General features: G+C 39.4%; 1 protein-coding gene across 5 annotated transcripts; it reads left to right on the top strand.

Moving 5' to 3' along the window:
• Positions 1-10,329: 10,329 nt before the first annotated feature.
• On the top strand, positions 10,330-24,863 carry LOC582701 (protein lifeguard 1). 5 transcript variants are annotated; one of them, XM_030997421.1, is made up of 12 exons: positions 10,330-10,455; positions 13,441-13,586; positions 14,712-14,914; positions 17,382-17,484; positions 18,104-18,168; positions 18,721-18,774; positions 21,261-21,351; positions 21,789-21,826; positions 22,474-22,528; positions 23,079-23,210; positions 24,103-24,150; positions 24,633-24,863. In XM_030997421.1, exons 2-12 carry the CDS (start codon positions 13,473-13,475, stop codon positions 24,777-24,779), a joined length of 1,050 nt encoding a protein of 349 aa, XP_030853281.1. In that variant the 5' UTR covers positions 10,330-10,455; positions 13,441-13,472; the 3' UTR covers positions 24,780-24,863. The 5 variants fall into 5 exon arrangements, with proteins under 5 accessions (XP_030853281.1, XP_030853273.1, XP_030853302.1 ...); XM_030997413.1 differs by having other exon boundaries at positions 10,340-10,467; XM_030997442.1 differs by having other exon boundaries at positions 10,341-10,467; positions 14,712-14,913; positions 17,390-17,484.
• Positions 24,864-25,071: the final 208 nt, after the last annotated feature.

The following is a 25,071-nucleotide window of genomic DNA, read 5'->3' as shown; positions in this document are numbered from 1 at the left end:
AAAGTTATAACGGTTTCGTAAAACGCTGCCTAGAGTAGATCTTTGTGATCAACCTCTAAGTTAGATCTAGCTCTCCAAAACTACTCGAGATAGAGCGCGAGCCAGGCAGACAGCTCCGGGCACCTCAGGCGGCCACAGGCCGCGACTATCCTGCTATACTGTCACAGATCTACTGCCACTGCACTGCCTTTCTTGGCTCAACTTATTCAACAAGCCTTTTGCGGCACACATCGTCATCATAATATAACTCTCAATGAAATACAGCTTTACAAAAATTACCTGTAGGTACTAATCAACATCAACCTTGTAAGTGGCACTTGCAATATTTAACCAGCAAAAATCACGTGTCGAGATCGACCATACATGCATCCAGTTTTAAAATTATTATGCATGTATATATGCACGTACGGTACGTGCAGAGTACATGCATTGCGCGCGCGCGGAGAATGCTTTAATTTTTGTACTTCGCGCGCCCGGCACCGCGCCAGCGGGCCGCTTCGGTACGCGGTATATCGAGCGGGCACCTGTTGAGCCTATGGGAAGTTTAGGGTTAGGGTTAAATCAAGACCTCTTTATAAAACAAAGCCCCAATCTGTGCCGCAGAAAAAAATGACGCGACCGGGCACCCTAAGCCTTTTTCCACGCCTTCGCTTTCGTGAGCCAGGCCAAGTGGCGGCCGGACCCCTGGGGGGAAAAAAAAGGTAAAAACAGTTTTACCTTTATTTGGTGACGGGCCCCCTCCCCTGGGCCTCAAGGGGGGGGGGGGGGGGGGTGAGATTTTTCAATTTTCCGGGGCAAAACAAAAATGAGTGCTCCTACCCCCCCCCCCCCCGGCTCCCCGCTTATTCATCGGCTGACTGTTTCGCCGCTCATTTTCTGACACATTGGGGCCCCCTAGAGCCCTTTAATTGGCCCCCTCCCTGTCGCCGGCTGGATCCGCCCCTGGCCAGGCCCCCCCCCCCCACCCTCCCAAGTGTAAATCATATAAGTTAGAAATTATTGATTGATCAACATTATATCGCATGACCTGTGTATAAAGTTACAAGAAATGAGGGGGGTGGTTAGCTTAAAAGAGAAACTTGACTCGGAGCCTCCATCGCCCCGGCCATAATTTGAGAGGGTCTGGACAATCATGATCAGGTTTCATCAATTGAATATTGATTTTGATCTCAGAAATTAATAGGCTTGATGAGACCGCCCCGGCTCCGCCCAATAGTGCACATCGGTGCACATCCTATCTGGCACATCAGTTTTTGCCTTTATGTTCCTTATCGAATATAATAGATCCTTTCTGGTGTTGGTTCTATTTTCTAAAAATGCAGGAGCGCTCGAGGTTCTTGAAGAATGAAGACTCAAGCCAAAAAAAAATTTGGCTATGAATCTGTGGGGGCTGGGGATTTCTTACATTCGATCGGAGGATAATGATTCTCTGTACATTGTGATGCGATCTGACTTTGAAGAGGAGGTCACTGCGTTCTCGAGTCAGGTCCTCGTAAATGAAGATGTTGGTTCCTTTGTATCGTTCTCGACTCTTAATCCTTGCGAATTCAATGCCCCGCCGCCGCCCCGCCCCCCCCCCCCTACCACGCGCAAAGCGCGGAAGCTTTGACGTTTAACTAAATTATTAGAGAAAGAAGACGATTAATTAATTGTACTGTTCTCGACTTTTAACCATTGTCTGAATTCAGTTTTTTCCCCTGGCTTTGAAGTTTCATTGAATTATTAGAGAAAGAAGACGATTCGTATTATTGTACCGTTCTCGATTTTTAAGCCTCGTCTGAATCAACGGTGTCGATTTGTATCCGTGGTTGGGGGGATGATTGGTGCCAAAATATTTTGGACAATGGATCAAAGCAACCAAGAGGTTGAAGCAGGCGCGAATCCAGGATATAAATAAACAAAGAAATGGATGAAATCAATAAAACAAAATCAGAACCAGGGAACAAACTGAAAGTTTCGTCTCCTACATGGTGCCATTTGGACAAAACCGTCTTTCTCTTCAATGATACAATATTTTATTACTTTACTTGCATTATGAAAAAAACGCATCATCAATTATAGTCATAGCTTTAGAAATCACTTCAGATTGAACTGGCCAAAAGTCATGTGATATTCTTGTCTCATATACGGTTGTCTTATTTACTTCGTTTTCTGTATTATGAAAATGAGATAGAAAAATGTATATATTGATGGTCATCTTGCGAGTAATAACCATTAACTACTCTCATCGGGCTCTCATCATTAATTTTTCTCTTCATTTTTTGTTTTAATGGTGAATTATTGGGGGGGGGGGTGATTGTACAGGCCATCCCCCCATCTGAAATATAGGGGGATATATCCCCATCCCCCCCCCCCCCGGGATCAACACCCATGGTCTGAATTCAATATCCCCTCCCGCGCAAAGCGCTGAGGCTTCAACGTTTCATTAAAGTGACTCGGTTACATTGTTGAATGTTGATGAACAAATTGCTTAATTTTTGTATAAAATGTAACTTACTATATTCCTTCTACTGTACTAACCCTCTGACATGCAAAAAATCCTGAACTATCATGCTCAAACCACGAAGATATATATAGTTTTCTTTGAAGACCGTTTTTCCATGAAAAAAAAGACATAAAACAGGCTATACAAAATCTGTCAATACTTAAATGTCTGGAATGTAATGTAGAGCCAATTAGTTGCCTTGTGACGATTTTCATTCACCTAAAATGTAATTAAATTGAATATAGTTGGGAGAATTAAGGAATCGATCAGATCAGTTTTTCCCAATTTGTACCATGAATAATGGTCCGTTTTCACTCAAATTTTCGAATTCTCTTTAATTGTACATCTAGCATTGAAGTCACTACCTTAGCACCACTATCTCACATCTGAACAATGTTACCAAGTCCCTTTAAATAATTAGAGAAAGAAGACGGTTCGTCGTACCGTTCACGACTCTTAATCTTTGTCTGAATTTTTTTTTCTCTATATCTGCTCCTTTTTCTTCCTACGTCCCTATGTTAGAGTCAAATTAAATTGCTTAATTTTATTAATCGATATTAATCAATCTAAATAACAAAACATCATTCCATATAAAGTCCTCTGGTGAATGCAAAATAGGCTTGCCAATAAATGAGAAATAGTGGCTTCGGTTGTTTCATTTTTATTCTTGCTTTCAAAGAATGTATATCTATCGAATTTCCTGCTGATATTTCAAACACTTATTTGCGGTAACAGGCGCCTACGCAGGGGGGGGGGGGGGGAGTCTGGGGTTAACCCCCCCCCCCTTTTTTTCTTTTTTTATATTTAAAAATAAAAAAGTAAAAAGTGATAATGGGTGACCCCCTAAAAACCGACCCTACCCCCCCCCCCCCCACCAAGGCCGCTCGGCTTAATTTTAACTTTGGTACCAGCTCCCATGCACTTGAACGAGTAAACTCGCCTTGTTACCCAGCGGCGAGTGGGGATGAATGGAACTGGACGACCCCACTTTTGAGCTGTTTAACATCGGGGTGCATGTGCGTGGGCCAGGATTTCTTAGAGGGGACCCAATTTTTTTTTTTTTTTTTTTTTTTTTGCTCCCGAAAATTTGAAAATCGCGCCGGCCGAAAAGTCACTCAGTGTGGGGGGGGGGGGGGGGGGGGGGGGGGGGGGGGGGGGGGGGGGGGGATAGTGAGCATATTTTTTGGGGGCCTCGAAAATTTGAAAAATTGCACCCCCCCCCCCCCTTGAGCGCCAGGGGGTGGGGGAACATCCCCCAAAAAGGAAAAAATCACGTGTTTTGAAACATTTTTTTCCCAGGCCCCCCCCCTCCCTGGATCCGCCACTGGGGTGGGGTGTGTCCGGAGTGTGTGTGGTGGGGGATCCTCTGAAAGGCTTTAAACCGGATCTTCTTCTCCTCTCTTCTTTTCTCTCGTCTTTTCTCTCTTTTCTTCTCCCCCCCCCCCCCCTTTTTTTTTTTTTTTTTTTACCTGTGACAAATTTAGGGGGTTCGATCGGGCCCCCCTTGATCCGCCACTGGGATGGGGTGTGTCCGGAGTGTGTGGTGGGCCGGCGCGTAGCCACGGGGGGGGGGGCATCAGACTTACCACCAGGGAATCCTCTGAAGGGCTTTAAACCGGATCTTCTTCTCTTCTCTTCTTTTCTCCTCTCCTCTTTTCTCTCCTCTTTTTTTTTTCACTTTTCTTCCCTCTTTTCTCTTTTCTTCCCCCCTTTTTTTTTTTTTTTTTTTTTACCTTTGACAAATTTAGGGGGTTCGCAAGCGCGTAGCCAGGATTTCATTTTAGGGGGGGCGATAGTGAGCACGCGAAGCGTGCGAATCACTTAAAGAGCGCGCAAAGCGCGCTCCCTAGGGGGGTGGGTGCAGGGAAGCTTTGAAAGAAGACGATTCGTTGTACCTTTCTCGACTCATAATCCTTGTCTGAATTCAGTCCCTCCCCTCTCTCGCGCGAAGCTTTGACGTTTCATTAAATTATTAGAGAAAGAAGACGATTCCTTGTACCTCTCTCGACTCTTAATCCTTATCTGTATTCAGTCCCTCCCCTCTCTCACGCGAAGCTTTGACGTTTCATTAAATTATTAGAGAAAGAAGACGATTCGTTGTACCTTTCTCGACTCTTAATCCTTGTCTGAATTCTGTTTCCCACCCCCCTCCCGCGCGAAGCTTTGACGTTTCATTAAATTATTAGAGAAAGAAGACGATTCGTTGTACCTTTCCCGACTCATATTTCTTAATTTGAACTCAGTTTCCCCCTTCCCGCGCGAAGCGCGGAAGCTTTGACGATTCATTGTACCGTTCTCGAATCCTTTTTCCTTTTTCTTCCTACGTCCTCTTTCTTTTTTTCTTCTCTTTCTCTCTCTTTTTTTTTTGGCCGGCGTTTTTTTTTTTTTTTTTTTGGGGGGGGGGGCGACCGCCCCCACCGCCCCCCCCCCCTGGCTACGCGCCTGGGGGTTCGGTCTATGGTTCGATCGAGCCCCCAGAACCCCCCCCCCCCACTGGTAACGGGCCTGACTAGAAACAGTTCTAGACTATACTTCCAAGTGTTCATTACTATATCAAGTATCATAACATGGGGACCAAGAGCTTTGTCCCGAGCTCGAGCTCAATTATACTGCACATAAAATTAAGGAAAAGCGGAAATTATAGCAAGTATCGTATACACAGTTTTGTACGTTTATGTGGCTCCACCAACGAACTCGAGGGTACGGAGCCCCGGAAGTGACATGGAGAAATTTTTTTTTTTCTCGTTTTCCTGAGATAAATTCTCGTTTTCCTGAGATAATTTTTCGTTTTCCTGAGATAAATTCTCGTTTTCCTGAGATAATTTTTCGTTTTCCTGAGATAAATTCTCGTTTTCCTGAGATAATATTTCGTTTTCCTGAGATAATTCCCGTTTTCCTGAGATAAATTCTCGTTTTCCTGAGATAATATTTCGTTTTCCTGAGATAAATTCTCGTTTTCCTGAGATAAATTCTCGTTTTCCTGAGATAATTTTTCGTTTTCCTGAGATAATTCCCGTTTTCCTGAGATAAATTCTCGTTTTCCTGAGATAATATTTCGTTTTCCTGAGATAATTCCCGTTTTCCTGAGATAAATTCTCGTTTTCCTGAGATAATTTTTCGTTTTCCTGAGATAAATTCTCGTTTTCCTGAGATAATATTTCGTTTTCCTGAGATAATTCCCGTTTTCCTGAGATAAATTCTCGTTTTCCTGAGATAATTTTTCGTTTTCCTGAGATAAATTCTCGTTTTCCTGAGATAATATTTCGTTTTCCTGAGATAATTCCCGTTTTCCTGAGATAAATTCTCGTTTTCCTGAGATAATTTTTCGTTTTCCTGAGATAAATTCTCGTTTTCCTGAGATAATATTTCGTTTTCCTGAGATAATTCCCGTTTTCCTGAGATAAATTCTCGTTTTCCTGAGATAATTTTTCGTTTTCCTGAGATAAATTCTCGTTTTCCTGAGATAATATTTCGTTTTCCTGAGATAATTCCCGTTTTCCTGAGATAAATTCTCGTTTTCCTGAGATAAATTCTCGTTTTCCTGAGATAAATTCTCGTTTTCCTGAGATAATATTTCGTTTTCCTGAGATAAATTCTCGTTTTCCTGAGATAATATTTCGTTTTCCTGAGATAAATTCTCGTTTTCCTGAGAAAATATTTCGTTTTCCTGAGATAAATTCTCGTTTTCCTGAGATAATATTTCGTTTTCCTGAGATAAATTCTCGTTTTCCTGAGATAATATTTCGTTTTCCTGAGATAATTTCCGTTGTAAAATGAACAGTTAAAATGAATTGAAAAAATACAATTTTCTTCTAATTTTATAACGTTTTGGCATCTGAATGCCCCCCCCCCCCCCCCTGAGTACGATGTCATATATATTTACTGTAAATTGCGAGCGAGCGAAGAGCGCAATAATTAACAAATAAAAGACACTAGTCTTACTCGTACAAATTTAGGTACAATACCAATTTGGATGATAAATCTATCTTGATTCAAGAACACTTTATTAACAGACTGCCCGATTACAATAGGGGACAGCCCACGAGGCCGACGGCCGTCAGCCTAGGGCCTAAATCCAGTTTTAGGGGGGTATTCAGCAGGCGCGGATCCAGGATTTCTTAGGGGAGGGGGCCCAAATTTGAAATTTTGCGAGCCAAATATTGGTACGTAATGGTGACCAACAGTGACGTAATGCGGGGGGGGGGTCGGTGCAGGGAGGGGCGATTTTTCCCCTCCCTCCTCCGCGAAACGCGGAAGCTTTGACGTTTCATTAAATTATTAGAGAAAAAAGACGATTCGTTGTACCGTTTTCGAAAATAATTCTCGTCTGAATTTAGTTTTCCCCCTCCCGCGCGAAGCGCGGAAAATTTTACGATTTATTAAATTATTAGAGAAAGAAGACGATTCGTTGTCGAGTTCTCGACTCTTTATCCTCGTCTGAATTTAGGTTCCCCCCTCCCGTGCGAAGCGCGGAAGCTTTTACGATTTATTAAATTATTAGAGAAAGGAGACGATTCGTTGTCGGGTTCTCGACTCTTAATCCTCGTCTGAATTTAGGTTCCCCCCTCCCGTGCGAAGCGCGGAAGCTTTTAAATTTCCTTAAATCATTAGAGAAAGAAGACGATTCGTTGTACCGTTTTCGAAAATAATCTGCCCCCTGGATTTCACCTAGGGCCCTACGGCGGGCCCTTAGATGCTCATCTGACGGTAATTTAATGCCTAAAACCCCTGATATTTTGGGGCTCCGCCCCCTGGACCCCACGCCAAATAGTGACGTGCCAGTCTCACAAAATAATAAGGTATACAAAAAAATGCTCATCTGACCTTAATTAAACGCCTAAAACCCCTGAGCTTCCGGGGCCGGCTCCGCCGCCTCGACCCCCCCCCCCCAGGGGCCCTAAGACGGCCCCTGATTCAGACAAGGATTAAGAGTATAGAGAACGATACAACGCATCGTTTTCTTTCTCTAATAATATAATGCAACGTCAAAGCTTCGCGCAGGAGGGGAGGGGGGGGGGACTGAATTCAGACAAGGATTAAGAATCGAGAACGGTACAACGAATCGTCTTCTTTCTCTCATAATCTTATGAAACGTCAAAGCTTCCGCGCTTCGCGCGGGAGGGGGGAACCTGAATTCAGACGAGGATTCAGAGGCGAGAACGGTAGTACGAATCTTTAATGATTTAATGAAAGGTAAAAGCTTCCGCGCTTCGCGCGGGATGGAGGGGGAACTAAATTCCGATGAGGATTATTTTCGAGAACGGTACAACGAATCGTCTATTTTCTCTAATGATTTAATGAAACGTAAAAGCGTCCGCGCTTCGCGCGGGAGGAGGGGGTTGGGGGAGAATCTAAATTCAGACGAGGATTATTTTCAAAAACGGTACAACGAATCGTCTTCTTTCTCTAATGATTTAAGGAAATTTAAAAGCTTCCGCGCTTCGCACGGGAGGGAGGAACCTAAATTCAGACGAGGATTAAGGGTCGAGAACTCGACAACGAATCGTCTCCTTTCTCTAATAATTTAATAAATCGTAAAAGCTTCCGCGCTTCGCACGGGAGGGGGGAACCTAAATTCAGACGAGGATTAAGAGTCGAGAACTCGACAACGAATCGTCTCCTTTCTCTAATAATTTAATAAATCGTAAAAGCTTCCGCGCTTCGCACGGGAGGGGGGAACCTAAATTCAGACGAGGATAAAGAGTCGAGAACTCGACAACGAATCGTCTTCTTTCTCTAATAATTTAATAAATCGTAAATTTTCCGCGCTTCGCGCGGGAGGGGGAAAACTAAATTCAGACGAGAATTATTTTCGAAAACGGTACAACGAATCGTCTTTTTTCTCTAATAATTTAATGAAACGTCAAAGCTTCCGCGTTTCGCGGAGGAGGGAGGGGGAAAATCGCCCCTCCCTGCACCGACCCCCCCCCCCGCATTACGTCACTGTTGGTCACCATTACGTACCAATATTTGGCTCGCAAAATTTCAAATTTGGGCCCCCCCCCCTAAGAAATCCTGGATCCGCGCCTGCCGAATACCCCCCTAAAACTGGATTTAGGCCCTAGGCTGACGGCCGTCGGCCTCGTGGGCTGTCCCCTATTGTAATCGGGCAGTCTGTTAATAAAGTGTTCTTGAATCAAGATAGATTTATCATCCAAATTGGTATTGTACCTAAATTTGTACGAGTAAGACTAGTGTCTTTTATTTGTTAATTGCGCTCTTCGCTCACTCGCAATTTACAGTAAATATATATGACATATGACATCGTACTCAGGGGGGGGGGGGGGGCATTCAGATGCCAAAACGTTATAAAATTAGAAGAAAATTGTATTTTTTCAATTCATTTTAACTGTTCATTTTACAACGGAAATTATCTCAGGAAAACGAAATATTATCTCAGGAAAACGAGAATTTATCTCAGGAAAACGAAATATTATCTCAGGAAAACGAGAATTTATCTCAGGAAAACGAAATATTATCTCAGGAAAACGAGAATTTATCTCAGGAAAACGAAATATTATCTCAGGAAAACGAGAATTTATCTCAGGAAAACGGGAATTATCTCAGGAAAACGAAATATTATCTCAGGAAAACGGGAATTATCTCAGGAAAACGAAATATTATCTCAGGAAAACGAAATATTATCTCAGGAAAACGAGAATTTATCTCAGGAAAACGAAATATTATCTCAGGAAAACGAGAATTTATCTCAGGAAAACGGGAATTATCTCAGGAAAACGAAATATTATCTCAGGAAAACGAGAATTTATCTCAGGAAAACGGGAATTATCTCAGGAAAACGAAAAATTATCTCAGGAAAACGAGAATTTATCTCAGGAAAACGAAAAATTATCTCAGGAAAACGAGAATTTATCTCAGGAAAACGAAAAATTATCTCAGGAAAACGAGAATTTATCTCAGGAAAACGAAATATTATCTCAGGAAAACGAGAATTTATCTCAGGAAAACGAAATATTATCTCAGGAAAACGAGAATTTATCTCAGGAAAACGGGAATTATCTCAGGAAAACGAAATATTATCTCAGGAAAACGAGAATTTATCTCAGGAAAACGAAAAATTATCTCAGGAAAACGAGAATTTATCTCAGGAAAACGAGAATTTATCTCAGGAAAACGGGAATTATCTCAGGAAAACGAAAAATTATCTCAGGAAAACGAGAATTTATCTCAGGAAAACGAGAATTTATCTCAGGAAAACCAAATATTATCTCAGGAAAACGAGAATTTATCTCAGGAAAACGGGAATTATCTCAGGAAAACGAAATATTATCTCAGGAAAACGAGAATTTATCTCAGGAAAACGAAAAATTATCTCAGGAAAACGAGAATTTATCTCAGGAAAACGGGAATTATCTCAGGAAAACGAAATATTATCTCAGGAAAACGAGTATTTATCTCAGGAAAACGAAAAATTATCTCAGGAAAACGAGAATTTATCTCAGGAAAACGAGAATTTATCTCAGGAAAACGAGAATTATCTCAGGAAAACGAAAAATTATCTCAGGAAAACGAGAATTTATCTCAGGAAAACGGGAATTATCTCAGGAAAACGAAAAATTATCTCAGGAAAACGAGAATTTATCTCAGGAAAACGAAAAATTATCTCAGGAAAACGAGAATTTATCTCAGGAAAACGAAAAATTATCTCAGGAAAACGAGAATTTATCTCAGGAAAACGAGAAAAAAAAAATTCTCCATGTCACTTCCGGGGCTCCGTACGAGGGACTCCACCGACCGCACACAAATTGAGCAGTTTAATAGATCGCCCATCCCCTCATAAACACACGCGCCGCACGTACCGTATATCTCCGTGCTCGCGCGCTCTCTATTACTCAAATTTTTATATGCGGAAGAAATTGCACGGAATACTCGTTTCTCAGAATTTCCTACTCAGAAATCGAGTTGTCAAGAATCAAGACTCGCTGTTGATTGACGCAACCCTTTTTTAGGTAAATATCAAGGTGAGAATCAGGCGTCCTTTCGGTTACATGTAGGTCTAGTGCTAAGTAGAAAGTTAGCCAAAACTATAATTAGACTCAAGTCAGATCTAGCTCTAGTAGACTCTATTAGTAAATAATGTTAATTGTTATCCATCTGTGTGAGTGTATCTAGAATCTAGTCTGCATAGACAATCATCGTTTCGCTGCATCTTTACAGACCAGAAAACCTCAATTCATCATGGCTCCATTATTAATCACAATGCAAGGTAAACTCACAGGCATAGGGTCTACATTAGAGGCATTATTAGTGCATAATTATAGAGTCTACACAGACTAGACACGCAGTGACATGCATGTGACACACACTGAGTGATTTCAAGTTCAGTGTTGACTTGAAAGCTGGTGAGTGGTGTTGTGAGAACACCAACACCAGCCACAACACCGAACTTGAAATCAGGCTGGTGTTGGGATTAACCTCAGGAAATATGACGTATTTCCGCTAGTCTGTGACTGTGTTGAGGCTGGTGTTACTTGAATGTCGTCTGCTGAACCGAGTAGACCTAGGCCTACCGCGGTTGGTTTTGACGATTTACGTGTTATTTTCCCATTCACCAACACAAGCCCCTAGGGATTGGGAAATTCATGATTAGATCTAGACCTACAAGGATAAACGGATAAACGTTGATATTAGTATACATTTTTTCATGAAGATCTGAGACATTACGGTAGATAACTTCACACTTGCGCGCGCCCGCCCGCAACCCACCATCGATACTAGTACTTGTATTGTGCAGCGGTTTACCGTGAAACCTGTGACAAAGTGTATACTAATAATCAACGTTTATCCCAAAAATAACAAAAAAATTGACACGAAACCGGTAATAAACATAACAAATTTTAACTCATGATCTTTATTTGGACATTTAATGAATATTTACTTCATTTTGGGTATGTTTTAGTAGGGTATCTCCACGCCAGAGTTACGGGTCAAATTTTGGATAGGTTTCAGAACAAGCGCCGAATATTCATGATATAGATCTAGATAATAGAGTGCCGTTCGCTCAAAATTGCTGAATATGCACGAGGTTGAGGAGGGCTCTTTTTCTTTGATTCATGCGTAAAGGTGTGATGCACTCGGTGTTGAGATATATCGGTATCGTCCTTCTAAAGTGACCACCTGTGTTGGAGCTTGGTTTAGTTTTCATCAGCCTTTCCATGCTCTCAACAGTACACCAACACCCAACACCATACTTGAACTCACTCACCAATCCTTTCATTTAAAAAAAAAATGTATGTCTGGATAGGTTGGGTATCCATTTCAAATGATATTAGCAAATTTGATTAGAGCAAACAACAATGTCAATATCACCAATATCTTGGTATGCTCTTATGAGAATTGCCATTGCGTATGGGTAGTGAAAATGTAATACAAATGAAATATTGCTAAGTATATGAATATTGTTTATTTTTTCTTCAGAATAAGTTTCAATTTAATTCAATTATGTTATTTAATATACACAAGACTATATCATTGTTATAACTTCCGGAGCCTATGACCTACAAGCATTGCTTTCTCTTTAGGCTCCATCATATTTATTCCTTTATACAACTAAGTCTTGGGTATTACCGGTATTCTTTTTGTTTGTATAAACGCATCTTAAAATGAGTACAAAAATGTAACATGCCAAATGTATACATGTACAACATGTGAAATATGAAACTAAACTGAAACTGAAACTGAAGAGTTGATGGCATCATGGCAGTCACACTGCCATGACTGTAGGCCTGCAAAATGAAAGTAAAAGGAAAGTGCTTGACATGGTTGTGGGCACGACGTACACATACCCAACTTGTCCATACAGTACATGTATGCTACTTTACATGCATGTACTTGTGTTTATAATGAAATATTCAAACCTCTAAAGTGTGAATGTATTTTTGTTTTACCAAAGTGTGTTCATGTAGCTTTTAAGTGTGCATTAGGCTGAAAATTTTAGTTTGAAGGGAAAACATTACCGGATGTTATCTTGCATACATGTAGATTTATTGTTATTAACAGTTTATTTAATATTTTCTGAAGGAAAGCAGTGAATATGCCAAAAGTGATTTTTGTGTTTGGTTGTTTGCACCTACTCTTAGTAAGTAAGTCTTAGGTGTACATTGTAGTTAATCCCCCTCAATATCTCACTGAATGCCAAGACAAGCATGGACTATGCAATGTACATGCACAGATGTACTTGGTGTGAAGGGACTTTTACAGGCAATGATTAAAATGGGATAGATGCAGATTTATTTCAGCTAATCTTAGTTGTATGAAGGAACTTATATTTAATCACAACTTTATCTGCAAGTTGCCCCTGATGGTGAACTGTACATAAACATGAAAATGTACATGTGCGCTTCACTTAGAGGACCTTGTTATCCTGCTGCAAGCGCGTAGCCAGGATTTTATTTTAGGGGGGGTGGTAGTGAGCACGCGAAGCGTGCGAATCACTTAAAGAGCGCGCTCCCTAGGTGGGTGGGTGCAGGGAGGAGCGCGGAAGCTTTGAAAGAAGACGATTCGTTGTACCTTTCTCGACTCGCAATCCTTGTCTGAATTCAGCCCCCCCTCCCTCCTCCTGCGCGAAGCGCGGAAGCTTTGACGTATTATTAGACAAAGAAGACGATTCGTTGTACCTTTCCCGACTCCTAATACTTAATTTGAACTCACTTTCCCCCTTTCCGCGCAAAGCGCGGAAGCTTTCACGTTTCATTAAATTATTAGAGAAAGAAGACGATTCGTTGTACCGTTCTCGACTCCTTTTCCCTTTTTCTTCCTATGTCCTCTTACTTTTTTCTTCTTCTCTTTCTCTCTTTTTTTTTTTGGCCGGCATTTTGGGGGGGGGGGCGACCGCCCCCACCGCCCCCCCCCCCCCCCTGGCTACGCGCCTGTCCTGCTGGAGTATGTACAGGGTTTTTTTTTTTAAATATCAACCCTTTATATTATATTTGCAGTGTGTATACAGTGACGAACCAGGTTTCCCAGTATGGCTGAGCCGTCAGCTCCTCCCAGCTATATGGAGGCTACTACTGACCAGCAATACCCCCCTGGACAGCCTGGAGTAGCCCCTTACCCACCTCCTACAGGTGCTCCTTACCAGGTGAGTTCAAAATTAGCCAAAAGGGGGTTCTGTTTTTTTAATGTACACACAGGCCAAATTCTATGGTATAACAGTCAAATCTACTCCTACCTACGCCTGCCCCTGAAATCTCCCCCCCCCCCCCCCCATCAAATCAAAAGAGTGATAAGTTACATCACTGTCTCACTAACAATATGATGTTGTATTCGATTCAGTGTCTGGTGAAAAATTATTCTTACTTGCTTACTTGTTTACTTTGTCTGCAAGGCTTGAAGTTTCAGCTTATGTGCCCCTCTTTACTGCATTGGATTCGCGTTGGTATGGGTAGTATTTCAGCGGATGGTGCTTCCAATGATTTTCAAGTTCTGACTTGAACTTATTGATTGATGAGGCATTTATGGCAATTTCAGGAAGGTTATTCCAATTATTTATGTTCTGCACTGAAAATGACATCTGCCTCATCTTAGATTTGCAGTGGGGCTTCCTTATTTTGAGCCTGTGTCCCCTTGTTCTGGATTCTTCGATGATTTCAAACATATCATTCCTCTCTACTGCCTCAAATCCATGCATGATCTTATATTCATTCATATAAGTTAAGAATAAATACATGCACTGCGGTGAATTACTAGTCATTTGCAGGTACACATTATGTAAGTATTCACTATTGATTTTAATGCCACTGTAACAAAGAGAAACAATAATACTTGGGGATTGTATGAATTTCATTTAGAGTAGAGTGTGTTTTATTGTATCTCATTACAGTTGTCTCAGCCTGTATGATCGAGACTGTTTATCCATGCATTCATTTCACTTGGCAGCATTAAAAGCAATAGGAAAGTTGAAAATGGGAAGATACATGCTTACAAAGGAAACAGCACCAAAATAGAATGCAGATAACTATCATGCTGGAGTAGGGAGCAGTAAAAAATGGAAAGGGGTCCTTATATGAGGCTGACCTAGAAAGCTCAGATAATCAATATAGTACTTTTTTTTTAAATATCATCATTCACCATTTCAATATATTGGATGTATATCATTAGATGGTTCAATCTACCCACAATCTGTTGCTTTTCTTTTTCATCAAGCCTTATTTTATGAGATATTGTTTCAAATCCTGAACTTTTTGTGAACATTGTATCCATACAGGCCGCTCCATACCCACCAGCTGGGCAGCCCTACCCACCTGCTGGAGGTGCAGCCTACCCACCACAAACGGGAGGTACAGCTTATCCACCACCAGCAGGAGGTACAGCTTATCCACCACCAGCAGGCCAGCCTTACCCTCCACCCTCTGGACCACCACCACAGCAAGCAGGGTACCAGAGTGCACCTCCACCAGCCAGTTACGGTAAGTGGTTGATACGTGGGTAGAAAGTGATAAGATATTGGTATTCTGTAATTTTTGTGATTTATTTTCATTGCAACAAATTAGAGTTGATTGTATTACCTAGTTGGAGATGAAATGGAAACAGCCAGAGAGTGATTTGATGCTACTTGCATTTTTATTATTGTGCATGACCAATAAATTGAACAATACTAAATTAAACTAAACTAAACTAAGCTACCGGTAAACTAAACTAAACTAAACTAAGCTACAGGTAAACTAAACTAAACTAAAATAAACTAAACTAAACTAAGCTAAACGAAACTAGACATGAACAACTTTTGCTGAGATATTTACTTGATTATATAAGCACGATTGCTATCGATGGCATGTTTATTCAGAAACTGAAAACAGGTTGAGTAAATATTGACATGAAATATGTACGGAAAATAAAATAAGTTCCCCCACACAATAATCTGCATGTAAATTAAATCTGTTGGTTTATTTCTACTACTTATAACGTTTACATGTACTTAGTCTTGATCTGGTGCTGCGTCTCCCAAAGGGACGTTTCTTTCGATTTCAACTTCTATGTTTTATTGCCCATAATGAAAACTGATATTGTTTCAGTTTAAATCTAATATACATAGATAGGGACACTGACTTTCCGTGGTCACAGAAAACGGACAGAATTCACAGAAATAACCATTTGAAACGAAAAATGCAATTTCGAACGGAAAGTCGCGAAAAACCCCTTTCATCTCAAAACTTTTCATTTTTCAAGAAGAAAATCGTAAAATTTACACTATTTTTGGTGATTTGTTATGCAGTGAAAAAATATCGGGCCTAAAATCATTGTTAATAACTCTGAATATCTAGCGATATTCGTCAGATTCTTAGGAGACAGGGCGCTGCCATTTTGTTTCGCTGGACCAATAGAGATCGTGACACAAACCACAGTACAAATAGCAGTGAATCGATCCTGTTATGCCAGCTAGGCACACACATGCCAGCAGCAGGCGCTAAGTGCGGAGAGATTGTACACACGCTGTTGTACAGTTCGAAAAAGGGGCTGACATGTGCGCCTAAAATGGATCAATTTCTGACATGACAGCCAAGACTGAAATGTTTTTGTCCACGTCGGTACTACTCAGCCTGTATCTGTATCGTTCCGTCAGGAATATGTCGTGTTCTGACACATTCCGCTAACTTTAGTCTGTGTGTCTAAGTTCAAATTTGAGGTTGGTACATCTAAACTTTTGATAATTTTTTGTATATTTTCACTAGTATTTTGCATCAAGTTTATCCAGTCCCGTCCGTATGTTTTTGTCTCGCCTGCGTAGCAAAAAGCGACTCAAGACATAGGCGCCACTTTTCCGGTGACGGTGACGGCGACGGCGGCGGCGTCAACATCTTTTTTAATATAATTTTGAAAGTATAAGTTCTTATTCAATAAAACTTAGACTAGAGGGTTATCAAGTATCCCCAATCATGTGAGTAGAATTTCAGGTCACTTAGTTAAGGTCAAAGGTCATTTCAGGTCAACAAACTTATACTATGTTGTAGTATCAACATCAAAACTTAACAAAAGGTTACAATTTTGAATTTTTATCATAATTTTGAAAGTATACATTCCTATTCCATGAAACTTGAACATAGGGTTTATCAAGTATCATCAATCATTTGATTAGTCATTTAGGTAACAAAGTCAAGGTCAAAGGTAATTTAAGGTCTGCAAACTTAAACTTTGTTGTGGTATCAACCTCAAGATTTTTAATTTTTAGCATAATTTTAAAAGCGTTTGTTCAAATTCCATGAACCTTGTACACAAGGGTTATCAAGTATCACAAATCATATAACGCAAATTCCAGGTCAAAGGTCATTTTTGGTCAGTAGACTTGGATTATGTTTTCACAACTTAATATGAGAATTGATAAATCAATTTTTATTATTTGTTCATATTCCATTAAAGTTATCGATCTTGGTACAAACTATAGTAAATAATTTTCCTGATGATTCTTAGCCAATACTCACTTCAATTTTTTTTTTTTTTTTTTTTTTTGGTAGGGGGGGGGGGGGCTGCTAATGGGCCACCCTGTCAATAAATAATATCCCAACCTCAATTTTTCATCATATCGAATTGCATAATGCAGGTGAGACCGCCGTGAGCGTTTCCCTTGTTGAGTGGTTATCAGTGGCAAAACAGAATTTCACGGAATTCCAGATTTTCTGAAACGGAAAAAGCCATTTTTTTTTAACGGAAAATCAGTGTCCCTACATAGAGAATGTACAAAATAGATGTAAATATGATAATGAATAACACAAGGAACTATTTTACATAATCATTGAATAAATATTATTTAATGATGAGTGCAGAGCACGGTAATTCCCAGATCAGCCTGGATGATTCGTGTCAAGGGATTCTTATTTTATGAACATGCATATTTGTTTTTGGAATGGATTAGCTGCATTGTTTTAATCTCATTTTTCTTACAAGGAGGAGGAGGAGGAAATCCCCATGGTGATGTGGAGGAAGGCTTCACAGCTGAAAGGGGTTTCAACAACAAATCCATTCGAGCTGCTTTCATCAAGAAGGTGAGTAGAGTTCATGTGTGATAGTGATGGTGGTGGTTATTTACCTGACTGCTAAGATGTAAGTAAGCAACCAGACGGCCGACGGCTTTAGGTCCTTTCCGAGGGACCTGGTAATAAGGATTAATGTTTTACCAAAAGCGCACTAGCGCATCGACTTGGTTTCGAACCCGGGTCACCGGTTTACGAGACCACTGCTCTACCGAATGAGCTATCACGCCTCCCTGATATATGTGATATTTCATAAAATAAATCTGTAATCATGGTTCGATTGTGACCTTCAGTTTCTGATTCTTAGAATTATGAATATTTTCTGTCACGTATTAAGATTGTTGATAGGAGTAAAATAAACTCTTCCTTTTTAGGTGCAGTATTTTGAGTGTTAATTAAACATTTGTCAGCAGGGGCTGTTATAGTTATAATCATTCAGGAATTTATGACATATTTTTTTGATTCTTCATTGTTACTTTCTTCCCAAAATTATTGATTAATCATGTATATAATTCTGTTACAAATTTGTATTTCCATATATTTTACAATCATTGTTACTCTTCATGTATACCCCAACTGGTTGCAATTACTGTTCCCCTAACTGGCTAATCCCACTGTTATTTTTTTTCAGGTATACTTTATCCTCTTCATTCAGTTGTTGGCGACCTTCGGAATTATCTGCGTCTTCGTTTATGTGTAAGTTTTTTATACCAGCCACTTAACATTAAAATGTGTGTATGTATACCAGTAATTCTATGATCATTGTAAAACCATAATTACTTTATTGGCAGTATACATGTGGGTAATATAGGAAAATAGCTTAGGCCTTGACAGTATATTAAAGCATGGACCTACTACGAATAGTCATTCAACAACGACGAGAGTAGTAAAATAATGATAGCTATCACCTGTTCTTATGTCTTACTTCCTATATGTTTTAAGTTTGAACGCTGCAGGCATGTTTTGATAAGCTTGGATGAGGGGCCTTTGTTCCAACGAGAACCCCCAAACTTTGGTCATGTATGTATCTTGCAGAGCCAATGAACTGATTAGATTTTAGGGTCATGAGGTCAAAGTTCAAAGGGTCATACATGTGTATGAAACATAGCTTGTAATCATGATGTTCTAAAAACCTGTTACTGGATAACAATGTAAACTAGAGTATTAAGTCAACAGTTGTGCCCTTAAAACTTCCTTTGTTTTCTCCATCTCTCTCATATTCTACCTCTCTCTTTTTCCAAAATGCAGAGAGCCTGTGAATTCATATGTGAGGACTAACAGTTGGCTGTACTGGTGCTCTTAGTAAGTATACTTTCAGTGGTGTAGCAAGATTTGTCGCAATCTTGGCTTTTTAATGTATCAGTCTTGGTCTCGACCCCAAAACAATATACTGCATTTCTTCAACTTTTGTTTGTTTTCTTAAAGAAATACATTGTCTGTCATTGTTTTGGACTGTCTTTGTTCTGTCTGTTTTCTGAAATGGAACTTGCTATTGTTTTCAGACAGAATTTTGTCGATTTTTTTCCTCAGATAATTACATATTAAAACTACTTTTTATGCCTCCGCCACCGAAGGTGGTGCCGGAGGCATCATGTTTTCGGGTTGTCCGTACGTCCGTCCGTACGTCCCGTCTGACCGTTATCACAATATCTCAAGAACCATTTAAGATTTAAACTTAAGACTCGGGAATAGTATTTATCACCATAGGAAGACGATCTGATTAGATTTTGGAGTACGTAGGTCAAAGGTCACAGGTCACAGAGGTCAACTTATGAAATTCCTTGTATTGAGTTTGTTAGCGCGATATCTCAAGAACCATTCGAGATTTAAACTTCAAACTTAAGGATAGTATGTATCACCATAGGAAGACGATCTGATTAGATTTTGGAGCAAGTATGTCAAAGGTCAAGGGTCACAGAGGTCAACTTATGAAATTCCATACATTGAGATTGTTATCATGATATCTCAAGAACCACTGGAGATTTCAACTTCAAACTTAGTGATAGTGTGTATCACTATAGGAAAACAATCTGATTACATTTTGGGTCACGAGGTCAAAGGTCAAAGGTCACAGGGCTCATTATGTATGCAAAAACAGCTTGTGATCGCGTTATCTGAACAACCGATTGATGGATTCCTGCCAAACTTTGGTCATGTATGTATCTTGCAGAGCTGATGAACTGATTAGATTTTGGGGTCACGAGGTCAAAGGTCACAGGGCTCATTATGTATGCAAAAACAGCTTGTGATCGCGTTATCTGAAGAACCGATTGATGGATTCCTGCCAAACTTTGGTCATGTATGTATCTTGCAAAGCCAATGAACTGATTAGATTTTGGGGTCACGAGGTCAAAGGTCACAGCGCACATTGTGTATGCAAAAACAGCTCGTGATCGCCTTATCTCAAGAACCGATTGATGGATTCCTGCCAAACTTAGGTCATGTATGTTACTTGCAGAGCTGATGAACTGATTAGATTTTGGGGTCATGAGGTAAAGGTCAAGGTCATGCGGCTCATTATGTATGCAAAAATAGCTTGTGATCGTATTATCATTAGAACAGATTGATGGATTCCTGCCAAACTTAGATCATTTATGTATCTTGCAGAGCCAATGAATGGTTCATAAGATCAAAGGTCATGGGCTCATTATGTATGCAAAAATAGCTTGTGGACGCATTCTCATTAGAACTGACAGATGGATTACTATTTAACTCAGGAAATCTTGCAGAGCCAATGAACTGAGTAGATTTTAGGGTCATGAGGTCAAAGATTAAAGGGTCATATATGTATATGAGAAATTGCTTGTAATCACGATATTCTGAGAACATGTTAATGGATTACAATTGAACTTGAATTTGAAAAATTTCTTCCGTTTCGGTTTGTAAAATTGCTCTATGACGGAGGCATCATTTTCGACTGCGCGCAGTCGAATTCCATCTAGTTTTAAATTCTTTTGCAATATTTTTCTTGTTTGGGAGCAAACAAGTCCCACTACAGCACTAATGTCCTTTGGCAAGACATTGATCTACATTTGCCACTCTCCACCCAGGGGTTACATGGGTACCCGGTAGGATGCGAAAGCTAATGTGCTTAGATTAGCAACTGTGCGCTTGTAAAATAAAATGACGCCTGGCTGGAATACTCCCCAGGGAGTGGAGAATGGGCATACATTATGTGCGGGTATGCCTGAATCCGATGACCAGGGTAATATGATTGCAGGGCCCTCAGGGAAAACAGTATAAATACTGATGAGGCAACCCTGGGTAAATAAGACATATTATTATTATTAACATGCTGTATATAATCTTACACATTTAAAATAATGACCAAGTCTTATCCACTAGTTACTAGTTAGCATTGCTGGTGTGGCAGCGCACTCCAGTACTCTCTGTGTTGTTAGCCTGATTGATCTGAATATATAACTACTGTATTCTTTTCTTTCTTTTTTTGATATAAAGATTTTTTGTTTTTTTGTTTGTTTGTTTTTTGTTCGTCTGGTGATCCCCTCCTAACAAGCCTGTTGTTTTCTTCATTTCTTTGTATTTATTTGTATTACTAGCTCATATGTATGTATTACTCTGTTATCAAATATATTGATTTAAACATGAAATAATGCATGACATACTGTTAAGTTGTTTTATTTTTTTTTATTGTACATATTGGAAAAAATATATGAAAGCTATATGGTCTCTCAATCAATATTAAAAGATTCGTCCTGTCATATGCAGGATGAGCATACATTATTCATGTTTTTATTTTGTTTTTGTCTATTTTGATAACCCTGCAGCGCTCTGTTCCTGGCTATGTACATTGTCCTTGCGTGCTGCCCTACCGTTCGTAGGAAGTATCCTGGAAATGTTGTTGCACTGGCAGTGTTTGTGAGTTTCTTATTTATTCTCTTCTCTCAGTTTTTCTCATATGTTAATCTTTCAACCATCTTAAGTAAAAGGGTACTGGATTTTCAGCAATTTCATTTCAAGTTTGGAAATATTAAACGTGTAATAACCTATGAAGTCATTTTGATTTAGGTATTTGTGTTTTTTGCATCTTTTTCTTTCAAAAGAATTTCAAGACTGATATGGTCGTTGAGGTGAAACGACTGATTTAATTAAGGGCAAATGTTTGAATACCACATAGAGATGAAGTATTTGTATGATGTCATGATATAACTTTTGACTGAATCATATCAGAATTAGGAACTGGTTCATTTATAAATGAAATACATATAGCACTTTTAATGTGCATAATTTTGATACCAATATGTCTTATTATTCTTTCCTTGACCTTACTATCTATTTATCATTTGACTCTTTAGACCCTCTGTCTATCTTACATGGCTGGAACAATTTCAAGGTAAGAATATGTTATGTAATCCTATATGTTAATTTCACTATATTGCTGAACTCGCATTGAGTACAAAAGCAGAAATATACAATGTATGTTTACCAGTACTGGATTATTTTGTGGCAAAGCCAATTTGTTAAAGAAAAATCACCATATACAATACCAGGGGGTTGTTTCACAAAAACTAAGACCAACTTTAAGTTAGACTTAACTATGGCAGGCATTCATGCCACTGGTTGCTCCCATCATTGGTCTCTCAATTATGATCTTTAAATAACATCTTTTCCTTCAATAATGAACTATCAAAAAAGGTAAATTCTATAGATTTGGGAAATCAGTGCCAGAAATGCTCAGAAGAACTAGTGGCATGAACAGCCTGCCATAGTTGAGTCCAACTTAAAGTCGATCTTAGTCTCTGTGAAACACCCCCCAGACAATGTGATTAGAATATGTGTGTACTTTATTGTTTCTCTATTTGGCCTGTGGGAAGTGTAGATTGCCTAAGGAGCAATGTTTTAGACTAAAACTTGCACAAGTAGTAAGACATTCTCTGATGTAATGAATAAATGAGCTTGAAAGTGTTTTTCTTTTTAAGATTCTAATTTTAGGAAGCCATGTTTTCACATCCATGTTTATTCATTCCTTTGTTATTGTAGCTACTATGGGGACAATGCTGGTCAGTCAGTCTTGGTCTGTATGGGTATCTGTGCGGTGAGTATATCTTTCTCTCCAAGGTTATTCCAAAATCAAGAGTATTTCTGTATTTATGATTGTATCATGTAGAAGTCAAACCAGAGCATTATAAAATCATTTATATACAGTGTACCTCTCTTTAGTATGTTGAATAAATCTAGTCGTCTAATTGGTCAAAATTGTCATTTCCCGAGTGTAGATATTTAACCCACAGCATTAAAAGACACTATGAACATGACGGATAAAGAAAGCGGACAAAATATACAGTTCCTCATTCTACCCTCAACAATTGCTATGGTAGACAAAAGAACATCCCTTCACTGCTATTATGTAAAAATCTGTAGAACAGGTGTCACATGCATATTCACCTGTCCTACACATTTTTACATAATAACAGTGAAGGGATGTTCCTTTGTCTACCACAGCAATTGTTGAGGGTAGAATAAGGAACTGTATATTTTGTCCGCTTTCTTTGTCCGTCATATTCATAGTGAGAGTACCTTACATAATTTCCAGTGAATATGAAAATAATCTTTGACTATTTTTTCTTCTTTACCGGTACTTGCAGGGAGTGACCCTTGGTGTGAGCCTGTTTGCCATCCAGACCCGGTTTGATTTCACCTCCTGTGGAGGGTTTCTCTTTGTGTTCAGTCTCTCTCTATTCCTCTTTGGGTTCATTGCCATCTTCACTCGCAGCAGCGTAAGTTATTTTCCTCTTCTTCTTAAAGTGACTCGCTTACATTTGTTGAAGGTTGATGAAAAAATTGTTTCATTTTTGTATGAAATGTTACCTTTTATATTCCTTCTACAGTACTAACCCTCTAACATGCAAAAAATCCTGAAAAACATACTCGTACCACAAAGAAATTTATGGTTTTCTTTGGAGGTGTCACTGTGCGACACCCTCTGTCACTGTGCGACACCCTCTAACAGTAAATTCTCCCAACCATTTTTGAATGTTCCAAACCATTTTTCCATGAAAATAAGACATAAGACAGGCTTTTAAAAATATGTCAACACTGGATTGGTATATAGAGCCAATTCATTGCCTTGTGATGATTTACATTCACCTAAAATGTAATTAAATTATAATATTATAGTTTGGAGAATTAAGGGATCAATCATATCAGATTTTCCCCATTTTTATCATTAATAATGGTTTGTTTTCACTCAAACTTTCAGATTATCTTTAATTGTACATCTAGCATTGAATTCACTACCTTAGCACCATTTTCTCTCATCTTAACAATGTTACCAAGTCCCTTTAAAGTGTGTTCTTGAAAGATGTCTTGTATTTGTCATTTATCATCTGATCTGTTGGAACATAGGTTTTCAAAGAAAAATGGAAGTTGCACCAGTGAATGTGATGGCATTTATAAGAATACATGATTAGTTGGCGGAAAGATGGAAAGGTGGAATGATCATAAGTTGTTTCATATATATATATATTTATTGAACACATATAATTTGATAAATATTTAACTTTGGCTACACTATATTTAGGTTTGTGAGAAGTACATTTATGATTTTAATCATTGCTTTTATTGCTTTTGTGATTTGATTACATAAGAGAATTTATATTTTTGCTACAGATCCTCTACACAGTTTATGCTTGGTTGGCAGCTTTGCTTTTCACATTGGTAAGTCAATGACAATATGTGATGATTGTTCATTATTTGTACGTAATTGTTTAGTGTTGGATAGTTTTTTTTATAATACGACACCTTTCAATAAAATATAATCTTTATAAAGTTGGATCTCTCATTTATATTTATTGGAAAATCAACATAAAGGGATAAAGGGATGTTAAAGGATAATACCATAATCTTTGATATTATTGACTTTTTCATACTTGTGGTCATTGTAATCATCAGTACTACTATTATGGGCCCCGTTTTACAAAAAGTTGATATCAATCGTAACTATGTACATAAGAGATAGGAGACTGCAAACTTGCGATTAATTGGAGGACTTACGATTGATTTGGATCGTCGTAACTCTTTGTAAGACGGGGCCCAGTACTACTATCAGCTGATTTAAAAACCTCCACTATCGCTATAATCTATAACTTGATCCTGTCACAAGTTACACATTTTGTTTGACCCTTTGTCATCCCGCACAGTTCCTCGCATATGACACCCAGCTGTTGATCGGAGGGCGCCGTTATGAGCTGTCTCCGGAAGAATACATATTCGGTGCCATGAACCTGTACGTGGACATAGTCTACCTCTTCCTCATCATCCTTGCCTGCTTTGGTGGGGGGAAGTGATCTTAGGAACTGGCTCTCTCTCTCTCTCTCTCTCTCTCTCTCTCTCTCTCTCACTCTCTCTCTCTCTCTCTCTCTCTCTCTCTCTCTCCCTCCCTCCCTCCCTCCCTCCCTCTCTCTCTCTCTCTCTTTCTTTAGAGCCATTATCCCCCTTTCCATGATTGGAGAGAATAAGTGGTCATGTGACCTGTTTAGCTGATCAGGTGATGCTCCATGGCAAACAACACATGGCTGGCTGATTTTAAACTCTTGATTGGCAAATATCTTTTCACATTTACATGCATTAATCACACCT

Source organism: Strongylocentrotus purpuratus, unplaced genomic scaffold, assembly GCF_000002235.5.
Source record: "Strongylocentrotus purpuratus isolate Spur 01 unplaced genomic scaffold, Spur_5.0 spur5_contig_858, whole genome shotgun sequence".
NCBI classification, from domain to species: Eukaryota; Metazoa; Echinodermata; class Echinoidea; order Camarodonta; family Strongylocentrotidae; genus Strongylocentrotus; species Strongylocentrotus purpuratus.
Note: the sequence above shows the minus strand (reverse complement) of the source record. Positions and strands in the feature narration are given on the sequence as shown.

Bases quoted from the DNA above. Each gene is read 5' to 3' on its own strand.
- LOC582701 (XM_030997421.1), top strand. From the start codon at position 13,473: ATGGCTGAGCCGTCAGCTCCTCCCAGCTATATGGAGGCTACTACTGAC. The intron at 22,529-23,078 runs GTGAGTATATCT...CGGTACTTGCAG, and splicing joins TCTGTATGGGTATCTGTGCG to GGAGTGACCCTTGGTGTGAG. The intron at 23,211-24,102 runs GTAAGTTATTTT...TTTTTGCTACAG, and splicing joins CCATCTTCACTCGCAGCAGC to ATCCTCTACACAGTTTATGC.